This window comes from Littorina saxatilis, linkage group LG10 (assembly GCF_037325665.1).
Source record: "Littorina saxatilis isolate snail1 linkage group LG10, US_GU_Lsax_2.0, whole genome shotgun sequence".
In the NCBI taxonomy this organism is placed as follows: Eukaryota; Metazoa; Mollusca; class Gastropoda; order Littorinimorpha; family Littorinidae; genus Littorina; species Littorina saxatilis.
In genome coordinates this window covers 28315390-28332463 of record NC_090254.1, presented here as the reverse complement: position 1 = coordinate 28332463, position 17074 = coordinate 28315390, and the positions used below count along the sequence as shown (strand labels likewise).

Below are 17074 nucleotides of genomic sequence, written 5' to 3'. Positions count from 1 at the left end.
AAAAAAGATAAGGCCAACAAAAAAAAGTTACTTATTTTGGATCGACGTCCTGATTATGATGATATGATGAACTTATTTTGCAAAAAAACAGCCCCAAATGGCAAAAAAGGTATAGGGTCGGCGTCAACAACAAAAAAGTTGTATGTTTCTGGTCACCTGACCCTACCTATGTTTTCCCGACGACCCTAGACATTTTTTTTTTTTTGCATTTTCAAAAATAAAAGGGGTATTCGAAAATCAATTGTTTTCCTGTTTTTCAACAAAATAGTTTAAAAGATGGTTTTAAAAAAAAAGGTTAGAAAAAAAATCTCCACCTTTAGTCATGTTAGGTCACAAAAAAGTCTGTTTAAGGTAACATAGGCCCCCCAAAAATAGCGTCGGTAGGTCGGCTTTTTAGTTTTGTATTTTAGCCATCTGAATATTTTAATTTTATTTTTTAATGCCCCCAAAAAGTCTAGGGCCGGTGGGAAAAAAATAGGGTCGGTCCGGATACCGTAAACAGATTATTTTTTGTTTTGCCTTACCAGAAACATACACTTTTTGTGTGTGGCCTAAGACCAATGCCATGAAATTGGGAGAAATGTTTCATTGTGACTGGGTGTTGGTTGTGAGTTTGTCAGTTAAAGAGCTGTGCAATTTGCAGGTTGCTAGTGGGAGGAAGCCACCATCGCAAAGGGTAGCTACAAATGAAGCCAGCACCGACCTGTCGCCTGATACACAAATTGTTCAACCAGGTAAGAGATTTTTAACCATGAAGAACACCCTGACATCAAAAAATGTTTAAACCCATCCATTACATAGTTGATAATCGCTGTATAGGGTGACGGGCGCTGGGGCGGGGTGGTAAGACGTCGGTCTATTAACTCGGAAGGTCGAGGGTTCGAATCCCGGTCGCGGCCGCCTGGTGGGTTAAGTGTGGAGATGTTTCCGATCTCCCAGGTCAACTTATGTGCAGACCTGCTAGTGACTTATCCCCCTTCATGTGTACACGCAAGCACAAGACCAAATACGCACGAAAAAGATCCTGTAATCCATGTCAGAGTTCGGTGGGTTTTAGAAACACAAAAATACCCCGCATGCTTCCTCCGAAAGCGGCGTATGGCTGCCTAAATGGCGGGGTAAAAACGGTCATACACATAAAATTCTACTTGTGCAAATAAATGAGTGCACGTGGGAGTTTCAGCCCACGAACGCAGAAGAAGAAGAAGCTGTATAGGGCGGATGCATGGATGGATGAAATTGTACCTGTAGTTCCCACACGTAAAGATGGGAAACATATCCTGTTAGAGGCATGGTTTGACAAGAAACAATTAAGTGGCTCTATTCCCATCTCCCCCCCCCCCCCCCCTTTCCCCGTCGCGATATAAGCTTCGTGGTTGAAAACGACGTTAAACACCAAATAAAGAAAGAAAGAAAGAGGCATGGTGTGTGAGGAGTTTACCTGGTACTGTTGTCCTAATCAATCAATCAATCAATCAATATAAAGCTTATATAGCGCGTATTCCGTGGGTACAGTTCTAATGGCCTCACCCATTCAGTACCAAACAAGGTCAATTCCATCATTGTTCCACATCGAATCCATAGTTGCTAATACACTTCATTTCTGGCCTGCCTTCCTACGCTATTGTTTATTTTCATTTTGTGATTGAATTACACATGTTTTAATTTCTTCCAGGTTGTAACTTGTTATGGTTATGTTATTTTATGTGTGTTTTGTGTGTGTGTTTTCTTTTTTAGATGACATTCAGGCGATCCTGGAGGACATAGGATGTAAAGCATCAAAGTCGTCATCCTCCCCATCCCCTCGTGAAGCGGAACTTCGGCAGAAGGTCAACAAACTGAGGAGCAAGGTTTTCCGATTAGAAAAGAAAACGATGGAACCCCGTGTAAAACGAGCGAGTAAATTAGCCAAGCCTCCCAAGAAAGACTTTGTAATAGAACAGTTGTCTCATATATTATCAGGCGAGGCGAGCTATTTTGCCATTTATGCCTGTTACATATTTACCGGTTATCTGCTGCTGTGTCCATTCCTGGCAGAGACGGAACGCATGTTACCAAGGAGCCGAAGGAGAGTCGATGAGATGAGAGAATGTGATTAACAATTGCCAACTCTCTCCGTACAAAGAGGGTCCAAAATTGTATCAAAATATAGATCGTAGGGAATTCAAAATAAAAAAAAAGAGACAAAACATGTACCTCGGCTCATAGAGCCTTCTTTAATTTTTGACTCAAAAGTCCATGCTCCGAGCGTCCTTTTTTTAATTTTGAATTGCCTACCATCTATATTTTTATACATTTTCAAAAAGATTCAACAGTCACCTTCCGTTATTCTTGAACTTGGCTATCCCAGCCTTACCTCAACATTCGATATTCCTGTGATACTTTTGACGTAAAATCAATTTTTACTGTAAAACACTTCGGCAAGAGGATTGGTCCAAGCAAACAAATAATAAACTTGTAAGATTTTTCCTGATATTTCCGATCAATTGCCTATGGTTTTATTTAGCTAAAAGATTCAAACGTCACACCTATGACCCATGGCTATTTTTAAGGGGAGAGTAGCATCCCTGGTGTGTTGTTTTTGATGTACCTTTTGGTCTGTTTACAGTAACATAGGCACACAAAAAGAGGGTCGGTAGGTCGGCTTTTCTTAATTTTTTTTTTATAACCATCTTTTTAAATTATTTTGCAAAAAAACAGGAACAAAATTGATTTTTTTTCTTTTTCTTTTTCTCCAAATGCCAAAAAAAAGGTCTAGGGTTGGCGGGGAAAAAATAATAGGGTTGGTCGGGATACCGTAAACAGACTATTTTGCTTTGTTTTGCCTAAGCAATGACTAACAAACTTTCTTTAGGGTCTGACATTGTATATATACTATACAACTTTTTGGGGTATTAACTAAATACATGTATACAGTTTTTGATTCCTTTTATACTTTTTCACAAATTACCCCCCCCCCTTTTTTTTTTTGTAGTCTGCCCTGGGGGCGGGAGGTCTCCTAATTTCGGTTTCTAGGGTCATCTTATGCTTCCCCATGAGCTGAGAACTTAATTTAAAATGGGCCACGATTTTTTTATTTGTATTTTGTAATTGTGCCTTTGTCCAGTCACATGATTTCACTTTGTACTTAAAAACTTGGCACTGTCATCATTTTATTGCTATTTATTGTTCAGTTGTTCAGTATTTATTGCTATTGGGCATCAGTTGTTCAGTTGCCCTCTTTCGAATGAGCCATGCATGCATTATGGATGTGTTTAGCGAATGGGGATACCTCAAGCAATGTAAAAAAAAGAAACTGTGAAGCAAACATATAGCACCAAATAAAATAACCGAATCAGAATGGAAACTTCTTCAGTGTATGTGTGTGTGTGTGTGTGTGTGTGTGTGTGTGTGTGTGTGTTTGCTGTTTTAAATACCGAAAATGTGAAAATAAAGCAAGTCACAACATGAGAAAGATCGACTGTACTAGTCATAACAAAGCAGGAGACAGTCTGGTCAGCATGCAGCAAAGGGGAATAACTCATATTTAGCCATTCTCATTTCTAAGCATGCCCAATGAGGAAGTTATCCTTCTTCCCATTGTAGTTTCTTTGATTTAGTCAAGTTTTGACTAAATGTTTTAACATAGAGGGGGAATCGAGACGAGGGTCGTGGTGTATGTGTGTGTGTGTGTGTGTGTGTGTGTGTGTGTGTGTGTGTGTGTGTGTGTGTGTGTGTGTGTGTGTGTGTGTGTGTGTGTGTGTGTGTGTGTGTGTGAGTGAGTGTGTGTGTGTGTGTGTGTGTGTGTGTGTGTGTCTGTGCGCGTGTGTGTGTAGAGCGATTCAGACTAAACTACTGGACCGATCTTTATGAAATTTGACATGAGAGTTCCTGGGTATAAAATCCCCAGAATTTGTTTTCATTTTTTTGATAAATGTCTTTTATGACGTCATATCCGTTTTTTTTGTAAAAGTTGAGGCGGCACTGTCACACCTTCATTTTTCAATCAAATTGATTGAAATTTTGGCCAAGTAATCTTTGACGAAGGCCAGCCTTCAGCATTGCATTTCAGCATTGCATTTCAGCATGGAGGCTTAAAAATTAATTAATGACTTTGGTCATTAAAAATCTGAAAATTGTAATTCAAATTATTTTTTTATAAAACGATCCAAAATTACTTTTATTTTATTCTTTATCATGTTCTGATTCCAAAAACATATAAATATGTTATATTCGGATTAAAAACAAGCTCTGAAAATTAAAAATATAAAAATTATGATTAAAAATTAATTTCCGAAATCGTTTTAAAAACAATTTCGTCTTATTCCTTGTCGGTTCCTGATTCCAAAAACATATAGATATGATATGTTTGGATTACAAACACGCTCAGAAAGTTAAAACGAAGAGAGGTACAGTAAAGCGTGCTATGCAGCACAGCGCAACCGCTACCGCGCTGAACAGGCTCGTCACTTTCACTGCCTTTTGCACTAGCGGCGGACTACGGTCATTGTGAAAAAATGCAGTGCGTTCAGTTTCATTCTGTGAGTTCCACAGCTTGACTAAATGACAATGTAGTAATTTCGCCTTACGCGACTTGTTTTGTTCTTCATGTTTGTCACTGACGGTGGAATGAACACCGCCAATGGTGGCCTCATTGAACTTGTGTAACTATTTTTTTAATGCCCCCACCTCCCTCTCATTCTATGTTTGTTACGGACATTGGACAATGAAAGTAATGTCAACTTTAAAAGTGATTTCCTATTTCTAAACTTGTTCTCCCCCCCCCCCCCCCCCCCCTTCAACACTCTGCAGACGGCGTCAACAGCGACAAAGAACCGCGCGGTGTGTTGCTGGGAGAACGAGGTTGGGGAAGAGGTGGTCAAGGTCGTTCTCATTGACCTTGGCCAGATCCTTCTGACCACTCTCCTCTTCGACTTCCTCAGGGCGGCAGTCATCAAGTGTGGTGCTTTTACATCTGTGAGTGTTTTTTTTGTGTGTGTGTCCATTCAGGCATTGCTGGAATACAGCGCTGTTTGTCATGGTACCCCTCAAAATGAACGCATAAACCTTTCGTTTTCTACTGCGCATGCGCTCCTCACCTGCATCAGTAAAAATGACATAACACAAAAGATACGCAAGATAGCAAAACAAAACAACCTGTTCTGGAAAGATAATTGAGTTGGCGTTCCCCTCGACTGTTAAAGTTGCCAAGTTAAGCCTATTCTGTATTTGAGTCGATTTTTTAATTGGTACCAGACGTTTTTGTCAGGTTGATTTTGGGGGTACCCTTACTTCGGCGGAAGTCACGTGATACCTATAACAGAAATCTTTGATCCGAAAAGTGTGTCAGATAGCCAAGCAAAGGGCCTTTAATGGCATATACACTTTGAATAAAATAACATGGAAACGATTTTTTTAATTGGGATACGAAAATGGGTGCATTAATTTTGTTGCTCAGTTTAAACACAATAATTTTGTATATGTTTTTTTTAAAGCTTGGGTACAGGGAGTTTACTGTGGCGTCAGAAGTGCTTGACGTCATCTACGGACAGTCACTTGTCTGGCTCGGTCTCTTCTTCTCTCCCCTTCTTGCTGCAATGGGCGTGGTCAAACTCGTCATCGTTTTCTACTTCCGCTACGTCACGGCGCGCATGTGCAAAGTACCTCCTCGAACGTTCTTCCGGGCGTCCCGCTCTGGGAACTTCTTCATGTTCATTCTGCTGATCAACTTCTTTGTGTGCTTCTTCACTATGGCGTACGCCGTGATTGAGTGAGTGTGAGAGGAGGACAAATAGAAGAGAAAGAAAAGTAAATTGAACTGTGTAGCGTAGGGTGTGATATTAAACAAACCTGTCTAAAACATTCTCACCCTACCCACTTCACGAATCGCTTCTCGATTATTTTAAGATCTTTTATTGATGATTACAAATATTGGCTCGTTTCTTTTACGTATATGCGTTCATAGTCAATTCATCGACTACTTGTTTTCCTTTTATCTCCGTTTCATTATCAGATCACATGTATCACTTATCGTTCTGTCCTCGTTCATGCGAAGCCATTAGAGTTGAACAATCTCTCGAATGCGTGAATACGCTGTCGCAACTCGAGCTTGTTTGCATTGTCTGAGAACCGTGCGGGACGTCGTGCATCCATCAAGAGGTTACGACGTGGGGCTGGTAATACCGGCAATCGGGACCGCAGTTCTCAGGAACGTCATAAGTAGGAATAAGAACTTCATCCTTCTTCCACCTTGGATTGGATCAGCATGCCGCTGTAACATCAACGGTAACATATGCTCGTACACAGCGCATCTCACTAAACATCATTTGCAAAACATTTTCCTAATCTACTGTGAAATCACACGTAACAGGACAAACAAACGAACACCTAACATTGCACTTGACTATTCCATATACTGTTATCGGTTAGACGGTTATCACAATACTGCCCTTCACCATTCATTTACCCAAAAACAACTTACACAATGCCTTCTCTTGTCAAACGGGTGGACGGGAAAATGAATCATCGATTGGCTTACCTGGACCGATGTTGCAACAATAATTGTTTACGTTTCCACGCTTTCCGAAGCACGCACAACAACTCATGTCATCAACTCCATGTTGATCAACCGCGTATCGTGGTAGTCAATAATACGTCACAGCGCAACGAGCTACGTCATCAAAAGACGTCGATCATCTCAGCATCTCGGTGAACTCAAACCTTCCGGAACGCGACCAAGACTAGGAAAGTCCTATTTTGTAAAAACTGTATTTACCGAAAAGTGACAGAATGAGCATGCATGCAGTCATTTGTATTTTCTTCCGGCCCTCACCCATTGAGGAGAACTTCAAAACAGGATTAGTTGGTTGTTGCCTGTTCATGTCCCTTCAACATAAGCAAAGATAAACTTTAATTTTCCAGCAATCTGCATTTATAGTTACTGGCTTAACGCATAGAAAGAATACATGCTCTGATTATGTTGTACACTGTCTACAGACTGAAGCCGTCAACAGACTGCGGTCCCTTCAAAGCAGAGGATCACGTGTTTGAGATTCTGACGTCACGAGTGGGCGATCTACCCACCTGGATTCGTGACGTCATTGTCTACGTGTCAACACCAGCAATCGTCATTCCCGTCATTCTCTTTCTCCTGTGCGTATATTTGAACCTTAAAGTATATTAGTAAATGATTTGGCTAGGGCGTTGGTGTGTGATTCAAATTTTCTTCGGAATTGAAAACGAATCGCGTAAAGCGATATGAAAACATTTAGTCAATCTGTCGGTCTGAAACTAAAAGATCATCACACACAAAAAAGCAGCCAACACCGAGACTACGGGTACTAATCAAGGCTTCGCTATCATGAATCTGAAGACTGCGACAGGTCCAGCTCGTCTCCGTGAAGAATGCGAACGTACTGCACGTTAAAGATCCCACGATTGACAAAAGGGTCTTTCCTGGCAAAATTGTATAGGCGTAGATAAAAAATGTCCACTAAAATACCCGTGTGACCTGGAATAATAGTCCGTGAAAGGTGGATACAGCGCCTATAGGCTGTTGATCTACTGGCCGATGTGAATGCGTGATATATTGTGTAAAAAATTCCATCTCACACGGCATTAATAGGTAACATGCGCCTTGAGTCGCCTTGTGTGGTGAGATACGTGAGCGATATAAATCCTCGTAAATAAATAAAATAAAATAAATAAACTGCCTAATTTACCTAATTTCTTTAATTGTGAGAACATTTTCACGGTAAACAGGGCATATCAATATTTGTTTTTGTTTATTCAGGAAAGGATAAAAAAAATAAGATGATCGATTAATAACATTTTTATTGTAATCAGAATTTTTATATTTTTAACGACCAAACTCATGAGTTAATTGCTGTGCTTCCAAGCTTAAAAATCTAATCCTGTAGTCCGGGCTTCGTCGAATAATGCTTGACAATAATATGAATCAATTTAATCGAACAATTAGGGCGTGACAGTGCCGCCTCAACTTAGAGTTAAAGCGGGATATTACATCATCAAAGACATGTATCGGAAAAAAAATTAATGGTCTGACGATATCATCTGTAAGCATTTTTACACCCCCGGTATAGGGGTGTGTATAGGTTTCACTCGATGTGTTTGTTTGTTTGTTTGTTTGTTTGTTTGTGTTCGCATATAGATCTCAAGAATGAACGGACCGATCGTCACCAAACTTGGTGAACAGGTTCTATACATTCCTGAGACGGTCCTTACAAAAATTGGGACCAGTCAAACACACGGTTAGGGAGTTATTGGTGGATTAAGATTAAGAGTGACATATTAATGGTCAAAGGGAAATAACCATTCTCACTGCCACCAACCTCGACGTACCCTTTACGCGAATAAACGTTCTGACTTCTGACTTCTGACTTCTGGCTTCTGACTTCTGACTTCTGACTTCAGACTTCTGACTTCTGACTTCAGACTTCAGACTTCTGACTTCTGACTTCTGACTTCAGACTTCTGACTTCTGACTTCTGACTTCTGTCTGTGTATCCCAGCAGGACCTCAAGTATCCGTATGTGTTTGTTTGTTTGTTTGTTTGTTTGTTTGTTTGTTTGTTTGTGTTCGCATATAGATCTCAAGAATGAACGGACCGATCGTCACCAAACTTGGTGAACAGGTTCTATACATTCCTGAGACGGTCCTTACAAAAATTGGGACCAGTCAAACACACGGTTAGGGAGTTATTGGTGGATTAAGATTAAGAGTGACATATTAATGGTCAAAGGGAAATAACCATTCTCACTGCCACCAACCTCGACGTACCCTTTACGCGAATAAACATTCTGACTTCTGACTTCTGACTTCTGACTTCTGGCTTCTGGCTTCTGACTTCTGACTTCTGACTTCTGACTTCAGACTTCAGACTTCTGACTTCTGACTTCTGACTTCTGACTTCAGACTTCTGACTTCAGACTTCTGACTTCTGACTTCTGACTTCAGACTTCATACTTCTGACTTCTGACTTCTGACTTCTGACTTCTGACTTCTGACTTCTGACTTCTGACTTCTGACTTCAGACTTCAGACTTCTGACTTCTGACTTCAGACTTCAGACTTCAGACTTCTGGCTTCTGGCTTCTGGCTTCTGACTTCAGACTTCAGACTTCTGACTTCTGACTTCTGACTTCAGACTTCAGACTTCTGACTTCTGACTTCAGACTTCAGACTTCAGACTTCAGACTTCTGACTTCTGACTTCTGACTTCAGACTTCAGACTTCTGACTTCTGACTTCAGACTTCAGACTTCTGACTTCTGACTTCTGACTTCTGACTTCAGACTTCAGACTTCAGACTTCTGGCTTCTGGCTTCTGGCTTCTGACTTCTGACTTCTGACTTCAGACTTCAGACTTCTGACTTCTGACTTCTGACTTCAGACTTCAGACTTCTCACTTCTCACTTCTCACTTCTGACTTCTCACTTCAGACTTCAGACTTCAGACTTCTGACTTCAGACTTCAGACTTCAGACTTCAGACTTCTGACTTCAGACTTCAGACTTCAGGCTTCAGGCTTCAGGCTTCTGGCTTCTGACTTCTGACTTCTGACTTCTGACTTCAGACTTCTGACTTCAGACTTCAGACTTCAGACTTCTGACTTCTGACTTCTGACTTCTGACTTCTGGCTTCTGGCTTCTGACTTCTGGCTTCTGACTTCTGACTTCTGACTTCTGACTTCAGACTTCAGACTTCAGACTTCAGACTTCTGACTTCTGACTTCTGACTTCAGACTTCAGACTTCTGACTTCTGACTTCTGGCTTCTCGCTTCTGGCTTCTGGCTTCTGACTTCTGACTTCTGACTTCAGACTTCTGACTTCAGACTTCAGACTTCAGACTTCTGACTTCTGACTTCAGACTTCAGACTTCTGACTTCTGACTTCTGACTTCTGACTTCTGGCTTCTGGCTTCTGACTTCTGGCTTCTGGCTTCTGGCTTCTGACTTCTGACTTCTGACTGTCTCTCTGTTTCTCTGTTTCTCTGTCTCCCTGTCTCCCTGTCTCTCTGTCTCTCTGTCTCTGTCTCTGTCTCTCTCTCTCTCTCTCTCTCTCTCTCTCTCTCTCTCTCTCTCTCTCTCTCTCTCTGTGGAATATTGGTCACGAAAACGAGCACCACTTTCTTTTTAAGTGTCCAGTATACTCTGATATAAGAGAAACTTACCTAGGAAATGTCTTTGAAATCGGTCAACTAGAAAACTCGTCAATGCAGATACTACTAACACAAAACAAAAGTAGGTTGCGGGCACTCTCCCGGTATACATTTTATGCATTCAGGCATCGACAGCAACTGCTAGGCTAAAATGAATGTGTGTAAATGATTTTCGATCGCTATGTTCCAACCCTTAGCACTGTATTATGCACTTGTTCTTACTTGTTTGTGAGAGAGTATACATTGAATGGAAACTCTACTCCCCCCTTGTACAAACACAACAGTGTGGTTTACAATAAAATTTCTGAGTTCTGAGTTCTGAGTTCTGAGTTCTCTCTCTCTCTCTCTCTCTCTCTCTCGGTGCACCTTATTGAGCTTTAGTATGGAGCATTTAACTGAGTATACGGGCCAAGGCTATCACGTTCACAGCTAAACTTATATAGCCTATGATTACAGCCCGTATAGCTCAGACGTCACGTGACGGAAAGAATGTTATCACACCATTGAAATGACATTCTTTCCGTCCTCTATAGGCGACGAAATAGGTCAAATTTTGTGCACTTTTTAGTGGAAAATGCTTCCATGCCGGAGCGGGTACTGGACCCAGTGCCGTTGTAGTGCAAGTGCACTACACACTGCTTTTGTAGTGCACTTGCACTACAACGGCACTGGGTCCAGTACCCGCTCCGGCGTCGAAGCATTTTCCACTAAAAAGTGCACAAAATTTGACCTATTTCGTCGCCTATAGAGGACGGAAAGAATGTCATTTCAATGGTGTGATAACATTCTTTCCGTCACGTGACGTCTGAGCTATACGGGCTGTAATCATAGGCTATATAAGTTTAGCTGTGAACGTGATAGCCTTGGCCCGTATACTCAGTTAAATGCTCCATACTAAAGCTCAATAAGGTGCTCTCTCTCTCTCTCCGCATGTAATAAAGTTCTGAGTTCTCTGACGGGGGTGTTTTTCCTACCTCGGAGGAATTTCTTGTTATGAAGAGTTTCATGAAGATCGGTCCAGTAATTTTCTCGGATGTTTTTGATGTGGTTTACTTTTTCAGACTCGGAGTCCTCTACTTCAAGGCTAAATCTGCTTCCTATACACGAGTGATTGACAAACTTCGTGAACAACTGAGATTTGTGAGTATTCAAGTATTGCGTGCGTGCATGTGTGTGTGTGTGTGTGTGTGTGTGTGTGTGTGTGTGTATGTGTGTGTGTGTGTATGTGTGTGTGTGTATTTGTGTGTGTATGTGTGTGTGTGTGCGTGCGTGTGTGTCTGTGTGTGTGTGTGTGTGTGTGTGTGTGTGTTCTTACTATTTCTTTTGTGGGATATCCAAGAGTACAATGATACAGAATACACAAACAAATCAAATTCAAACTTCACTGAAAATGTCCTTACCTACTTTTATACATCTTGCATGTGCCTGTCCTACTTACGCACATATCTATGTGTATGTTTCTCTTTCAGATAAATTATCTTCGCAGGTACTTAGCTAATTTTATGTACACTCAAACGGAAATATCTAGACAGGTGATCACAGATTTAGTTTTCTGTATTATTTGACAGGAACGGCGTGTCGAAAAACGAGAAGTCTTTGCGAGAGCTCGCATAATATACGGTGAGATGAGTGTTAAATATAAAAACTCAAGATTTCCTCTTCCTTTTTATATTTAGTCAAGTTTTGACTAAATATTTTAACATCGAGGGGGAATCGAAACGAGGGTCGTGGTGTATGTGTGTGCGTGTGTGCGTGCGTGTGTGCGTGCGTGCGTGCGTGCGTGTAGAGCGATTCAGACCAAACTACTTGACCGATCTTTATGAAATTTGACATGAGAGTTCCTGGGTATGATATCCCCGAACGTTTTTTTCATTTTTTTGATAAATGTCTTTGATGACGTCATATCCGGCTTTTCGTGAAAGTTGAGGCGGCACTGTCACGCCCTCATGTTTCAACCAAATTGGTTGAAATTTTGGTCAAGTAATCTTCGACGAAGCCCGGACTTCGGTATTGCATTTCAGCGTGGTGGCTTAAAAATTAATTAATGACTTTGGTCATTAAAAATCTGAAAATTGTAAAAAAAAAAAAAAATTTATAAAACCATCCAAATTTACGTTTATCTTATTTTCCATCATTTGCTGATTCCAAAAACATATAAATATGTTATATTCGGATTAAAAACAAGCTCTGAAAATTAAATATATAAAAATTATTATCAAAATTAAATTGTCCAAATCAATTTAAAAACACTTTCATCTTATTCCTTGTCGGTTCCTGATTCCAAAAACATATAGATATGATATGTTTGGATTAAAAACACGCTCAGAAAGTTAAAACAAAGAGAGGCACAGAAAAGCGTGCTATCCTTCTTAGCGCAACTACTACCCCGCTCTTCTTGTCAATTTCACTGCCTTTGCCATGAGCGGTGGACTGACGATGCTACGAGTATACGGTCTTGCTGAAAAATGGCATTGCGTTCAGTTTCATTCTGTGAGTTCGACAGCTACTTGACTAAATATTGTATTTTCGCCTTACGCGACTTGTTTTCCTGTTTCTGTCTTTTTGTGTGTGGTTCTGTTATTTTGTATTTGTTAGTGTTTGTTGTGTTCGTTGGTTGTAGTTTTTGGTTTTGTTATTGGTGTTGTTGTTTTTATGTGTGTGTGTGTGTGTGTGTGTGTGTGTGTGTGTGTGTGTGTGTGTGTGTGTGTGTGTTTGTGTGTGTGTGTGAGTGTGTGTGCTTAAATGTGTGGATGTGCGTATGTATGCGCGCGTTAAAAGTTGTGTGAATGAATGTGCATTTATACGTATCTGGATGCATCAATCTGTCTGCCTTTCTGTCTGACTGTCTGCCTTTCTGTCTGACTGTCTGTCTGTGTATCCCAGCAGGACCTCAAGTATCCGGGACAGGGTCCTCACCACGACAGCGACAGATGACCACAGTCAGTTCTCGGACTTCCATCACAGACACTGCAACGACCTCGTCACTGTCCCATCCATGACGTCGTTATCTCAAAGACGAAGAAGAAGAAGAAGAAGAAGAAGAAGAAGAAGAAGAAGAAGAAGAAGAAGAACAACAACAACAACAACAACAACAACAACAACAACAAGAACCACAACCACAACAACAACAACAACAAATTAAGTAGATGTGCAACGCCAAGGCACTGCATACCCCAGCGAAAGACAAACCTCTCTCTTACTCTCTCTCTTTCTTTCTCAAACACACACACACACGAACACACACACACACACACACACACACACACGCACACGCACTCACACACACACACACACCCCAAGTCACACACGTACACACGTACACACATACACACTCACTCACACGCACTCACTCACTCTCTCACACACACTTCATACACACAAAACACACCCCCATACGCACATATAGACAGACGGACATAAACACCTTTACAAACAAACACACATACACACACACATACACTTACGCACACACACACATACACACACCCACCCACTCTCTCTCTCTCTCTCTCTCTCTCTCTCTCTTTCTCTCTCTCTTTCTCTCTTATACAAACAGACAGACAGACAGACACACACACACACACACACACACACACACACACACACACACACACACACACACTGTACATACGCACAAACAAATACGCACATACACAGTCGGACACACACACCTTTACAAACAAACACATATACACACTCATACACACACAAACATACACACAAACTCATGCACACACACATTAACACACACACACACTCTCTCTCTCTCAAACACACACACCCACACACACACACACACACACACACACACGCACACACACACGCACACACACACACACACACCCCAAGTCACACACACACACATGCACACACTCACTAACACGCACTCACTCACTCTCACAAAAAACTTCATACACACAAAACACACACCCATACGCATTATGGACAGACGGACATACACACCTTTACAAACAAACACACATACATGCACGCACACACATACACTTATACCCACACACACATTTACACACACACGAGTACAGACTCATGCACGCGTGCGCACACACACACACACACACACACACACACACACACAAATACACACACACACACCACACACATACGAGTACAGACTCACGCACGCGTGCGCACACACATACACACACACACACACACACACACACATACACACACACACACACACACAGTAACACTAACACATGTGCACAAAATGAACACAAACACACACACTGCGCGAGAGAGAAAGACGTCAGGGAGGCATGACGTCATGATGCATTAATTGACGTCAAAGACTTTCGACCGTGACGTATTCTTCTTACGCGAGCTTTATCCATAGACTTGGAAACTACGGAATTTCTACCCGTCCAAAACGGCCTTGGGTGGCGTTTGCTGAAAAAATGGGGGCGACTATTGCACCCACCGTATTTTTGTTAGTATGGTCCCAATTTTTGGTGAACTTCCATCTCCACCTGTACATAGCACGTAGCCGGGCACAACGAATCCTTCTTTATCATGTATTATTCGGTATGCACATTTCTCAAGTCGATTACAGTATAGCGTTCACAGGATACCTCCAGCTTCGCTGGGATAAGGAAAATAAAATGAAACATATGTACCAAAAATCACCTAAAGTACCCGAGTCGAGAATTCGAAGTATTACATCGCCTATAAAATGTAGAACATTTTGTATGAACGATGACCTTGTAGAACACTTTTGCTCGAGAGGTATGAACCTTTGTCACTGAATGTAAATGTGACAAGGTGACCAGTCACCAATTATAGAGTAAAGTTTTGTCATTGTCCAGTCTAGTGTATGTAGTTCATGTTGCCGATCGCTTTATGTTTTGTGTAATGCCATTATCTGTTCTAAGTTAAATGTTGAGATGCACATGTCCAGTCACCTGCTAGGGTGTGAGAGAGAACGGAGAGAACAGTACTCTGAAAGACGCGAGAGAGAGTGGACGTATTTTGTTGTATGCTGCACTAACTGACTTCTGGTATCGTTGAAATAAAGTCAGTCACGTTACTACAACCCCTGACTTGGCGTCTCTATGTGAATGCTTCCTGCCTGAGCACCCCTACTTCTTCTTCACTACTTCACCCCATCACATAAAAGACAACGAATATGTATGATCTTTGTTCGGACGCTGTTTTGATGGAAAACACACAATTATGAATATGTTTGTGTGGAGTGACGATTGTTCATTTCCATGTATGAGTCACCGACTGTAAGATACAGTAATAATCTGTTTCTCGTACTTCTTGAATATTTCGCAGGACGTATGACTGCATCCTTTGCTCTTATTTTTCATCAAGAGGTATAATACGGAACATTAGTATACATGTGTCATACTGAAAGCCTTAACCTTATGTTGGGTGGTTTTTGTTTGACACTGTCAGTGACATTTGCATGAATTAATAATGATGTTGTTATGGTGGTGGTGGTTGATTTTGGTGGTGGTGTTGGTGGTGGTGGTGTTGGGGATAGTTGGGATGCGCTTGGGGATTGTTGAAGGAATTGTTCATTAATTTTGGTGAAATTCATTCATGGAAACTGGATGCGGGACTGGGTGGCCGAGTGGTAACGCACTTGCGCTCGGAAGCGAGAGGTTGCGTGTTCAGGCCTGGGTCAGGCCGCAATTTTCTCCCCCCTTTCCTAACCTAGGTGGTGGGTTCAAGTGCTAGTCTTTCGGATGAGACGAAAAACCGAGGTCCCTTCGTGTACACTACATTGGGGTGTGCACGTTAAAGATCCCACGATTGACAAAAGGGTCTTTCCTGGCAAAATTGTATAGGCATAGATAAAAATGTCCATCAAATACCCGTGGGACTTGGAATAAAGTAAAACAAATTCCATCTCACACGGCATTAAGTCTCAGGAAACATGAATACACGCATGCAGGAAAAAAAATATGGGTAGCGCCGTATGTATGGCAGTTCGCTTTCCCCGGGGAGAAAGCAGCCCGAATTTCCATGAGGGTAACCTCACTGGACTGTAAATCTTATCCAATCCAATCCAATCCAATATGAGCCTGTGTCAAAGGTATGTCTCTCAAGTAGCATGTCGTTGTTACTGTGAATCACGTGACTATGCCTGTGTAAAACATAATTTGATTTACAAATCACTAAAGTCATGAAGACAAACCTATAAGAAATGGTTTTGCTTTGTTGATACAAAATAATAGCAAATGAATGCGATGAAAAGAAGCAGTGTAGCAAGAGAGACAACTCTGTTTTGTGAGTAGACTTGTATTGATCTCTGAAAGGAATTATCCCCCTCTTGCTTACTGAACTGAAACAAGTTCACGTGTCAAATTAAGGGTTGGAGACTGGTTTCCCCATGCAGCAAAAACAAAGGTGAAAACACACACACACACACACACACACACACACACACACACACACACCATCACCGTCGTCTCGTTTTCCAGTCTATTTGAAACATTTGGTCAACAAAATAATGTAAAAAGAACTAACCATGCAAACATAGGAATGAACAGACAGACCGGAACGAAGAGGATAGGCGTCTTGAGAGAGAGAGAGAGAGAGAGAGAGAGAGAGAGAGAGAGAGAGAGAGAGAGAGAGAGAGAGCGAACGAACGAACTTTATTACTCAAGGATGGAGATTTTAGGCTGACGCCTAGTCTTACAATCTGTCCCTGCTAAAACTAAACATGTATTAAGATGGATACTATGACAATCGTAAACCGACACGAAACAAAACGCGAATAAAAGGTTATACATGTAGAGATTAATCATATATTATCGCAACTACTACATGATCTTTACGAATATCAAATGAATAAAAACACATTGAAGCTGACATATCAAAATAATGCAAAGGGATACAAACAAACAAAATTAATCTGCACCACATTTACACCACGTCAAGAATACA

General features: G+C 41.3%; 1 protein-coding gene across 1 annotated transcript; it reads left to right on the top strand.

Annotated features, from left to right (window-relative positions):
* Nucleotides 1–4797: 4797 nt before the first annotated feature.
* On the top strand, nt 4798–13664 carry LOC138979232 (transmembrane channel-like protein 3). The gene is made up of 6 exons (XM_070352004.1): nt 4798–4956; nt 5475–5749; nt 6976–7131; nt 11218–11296; nt 11725–11776; nt 13040–13664. Exons 2-6 carry the CDS (start codon nt 5577–5579, stop codon nt 13153–13155), a joined length of 576 nt encoding a protein of 191 aa, XP_070208105.1. The 5' UTR covers nt 4798–4956; nt 5475–5576; the 3' UTR covers nt 13156–13664.
* Nucleotides 13665–17074: the final 3410 nt, after the last annotated feature.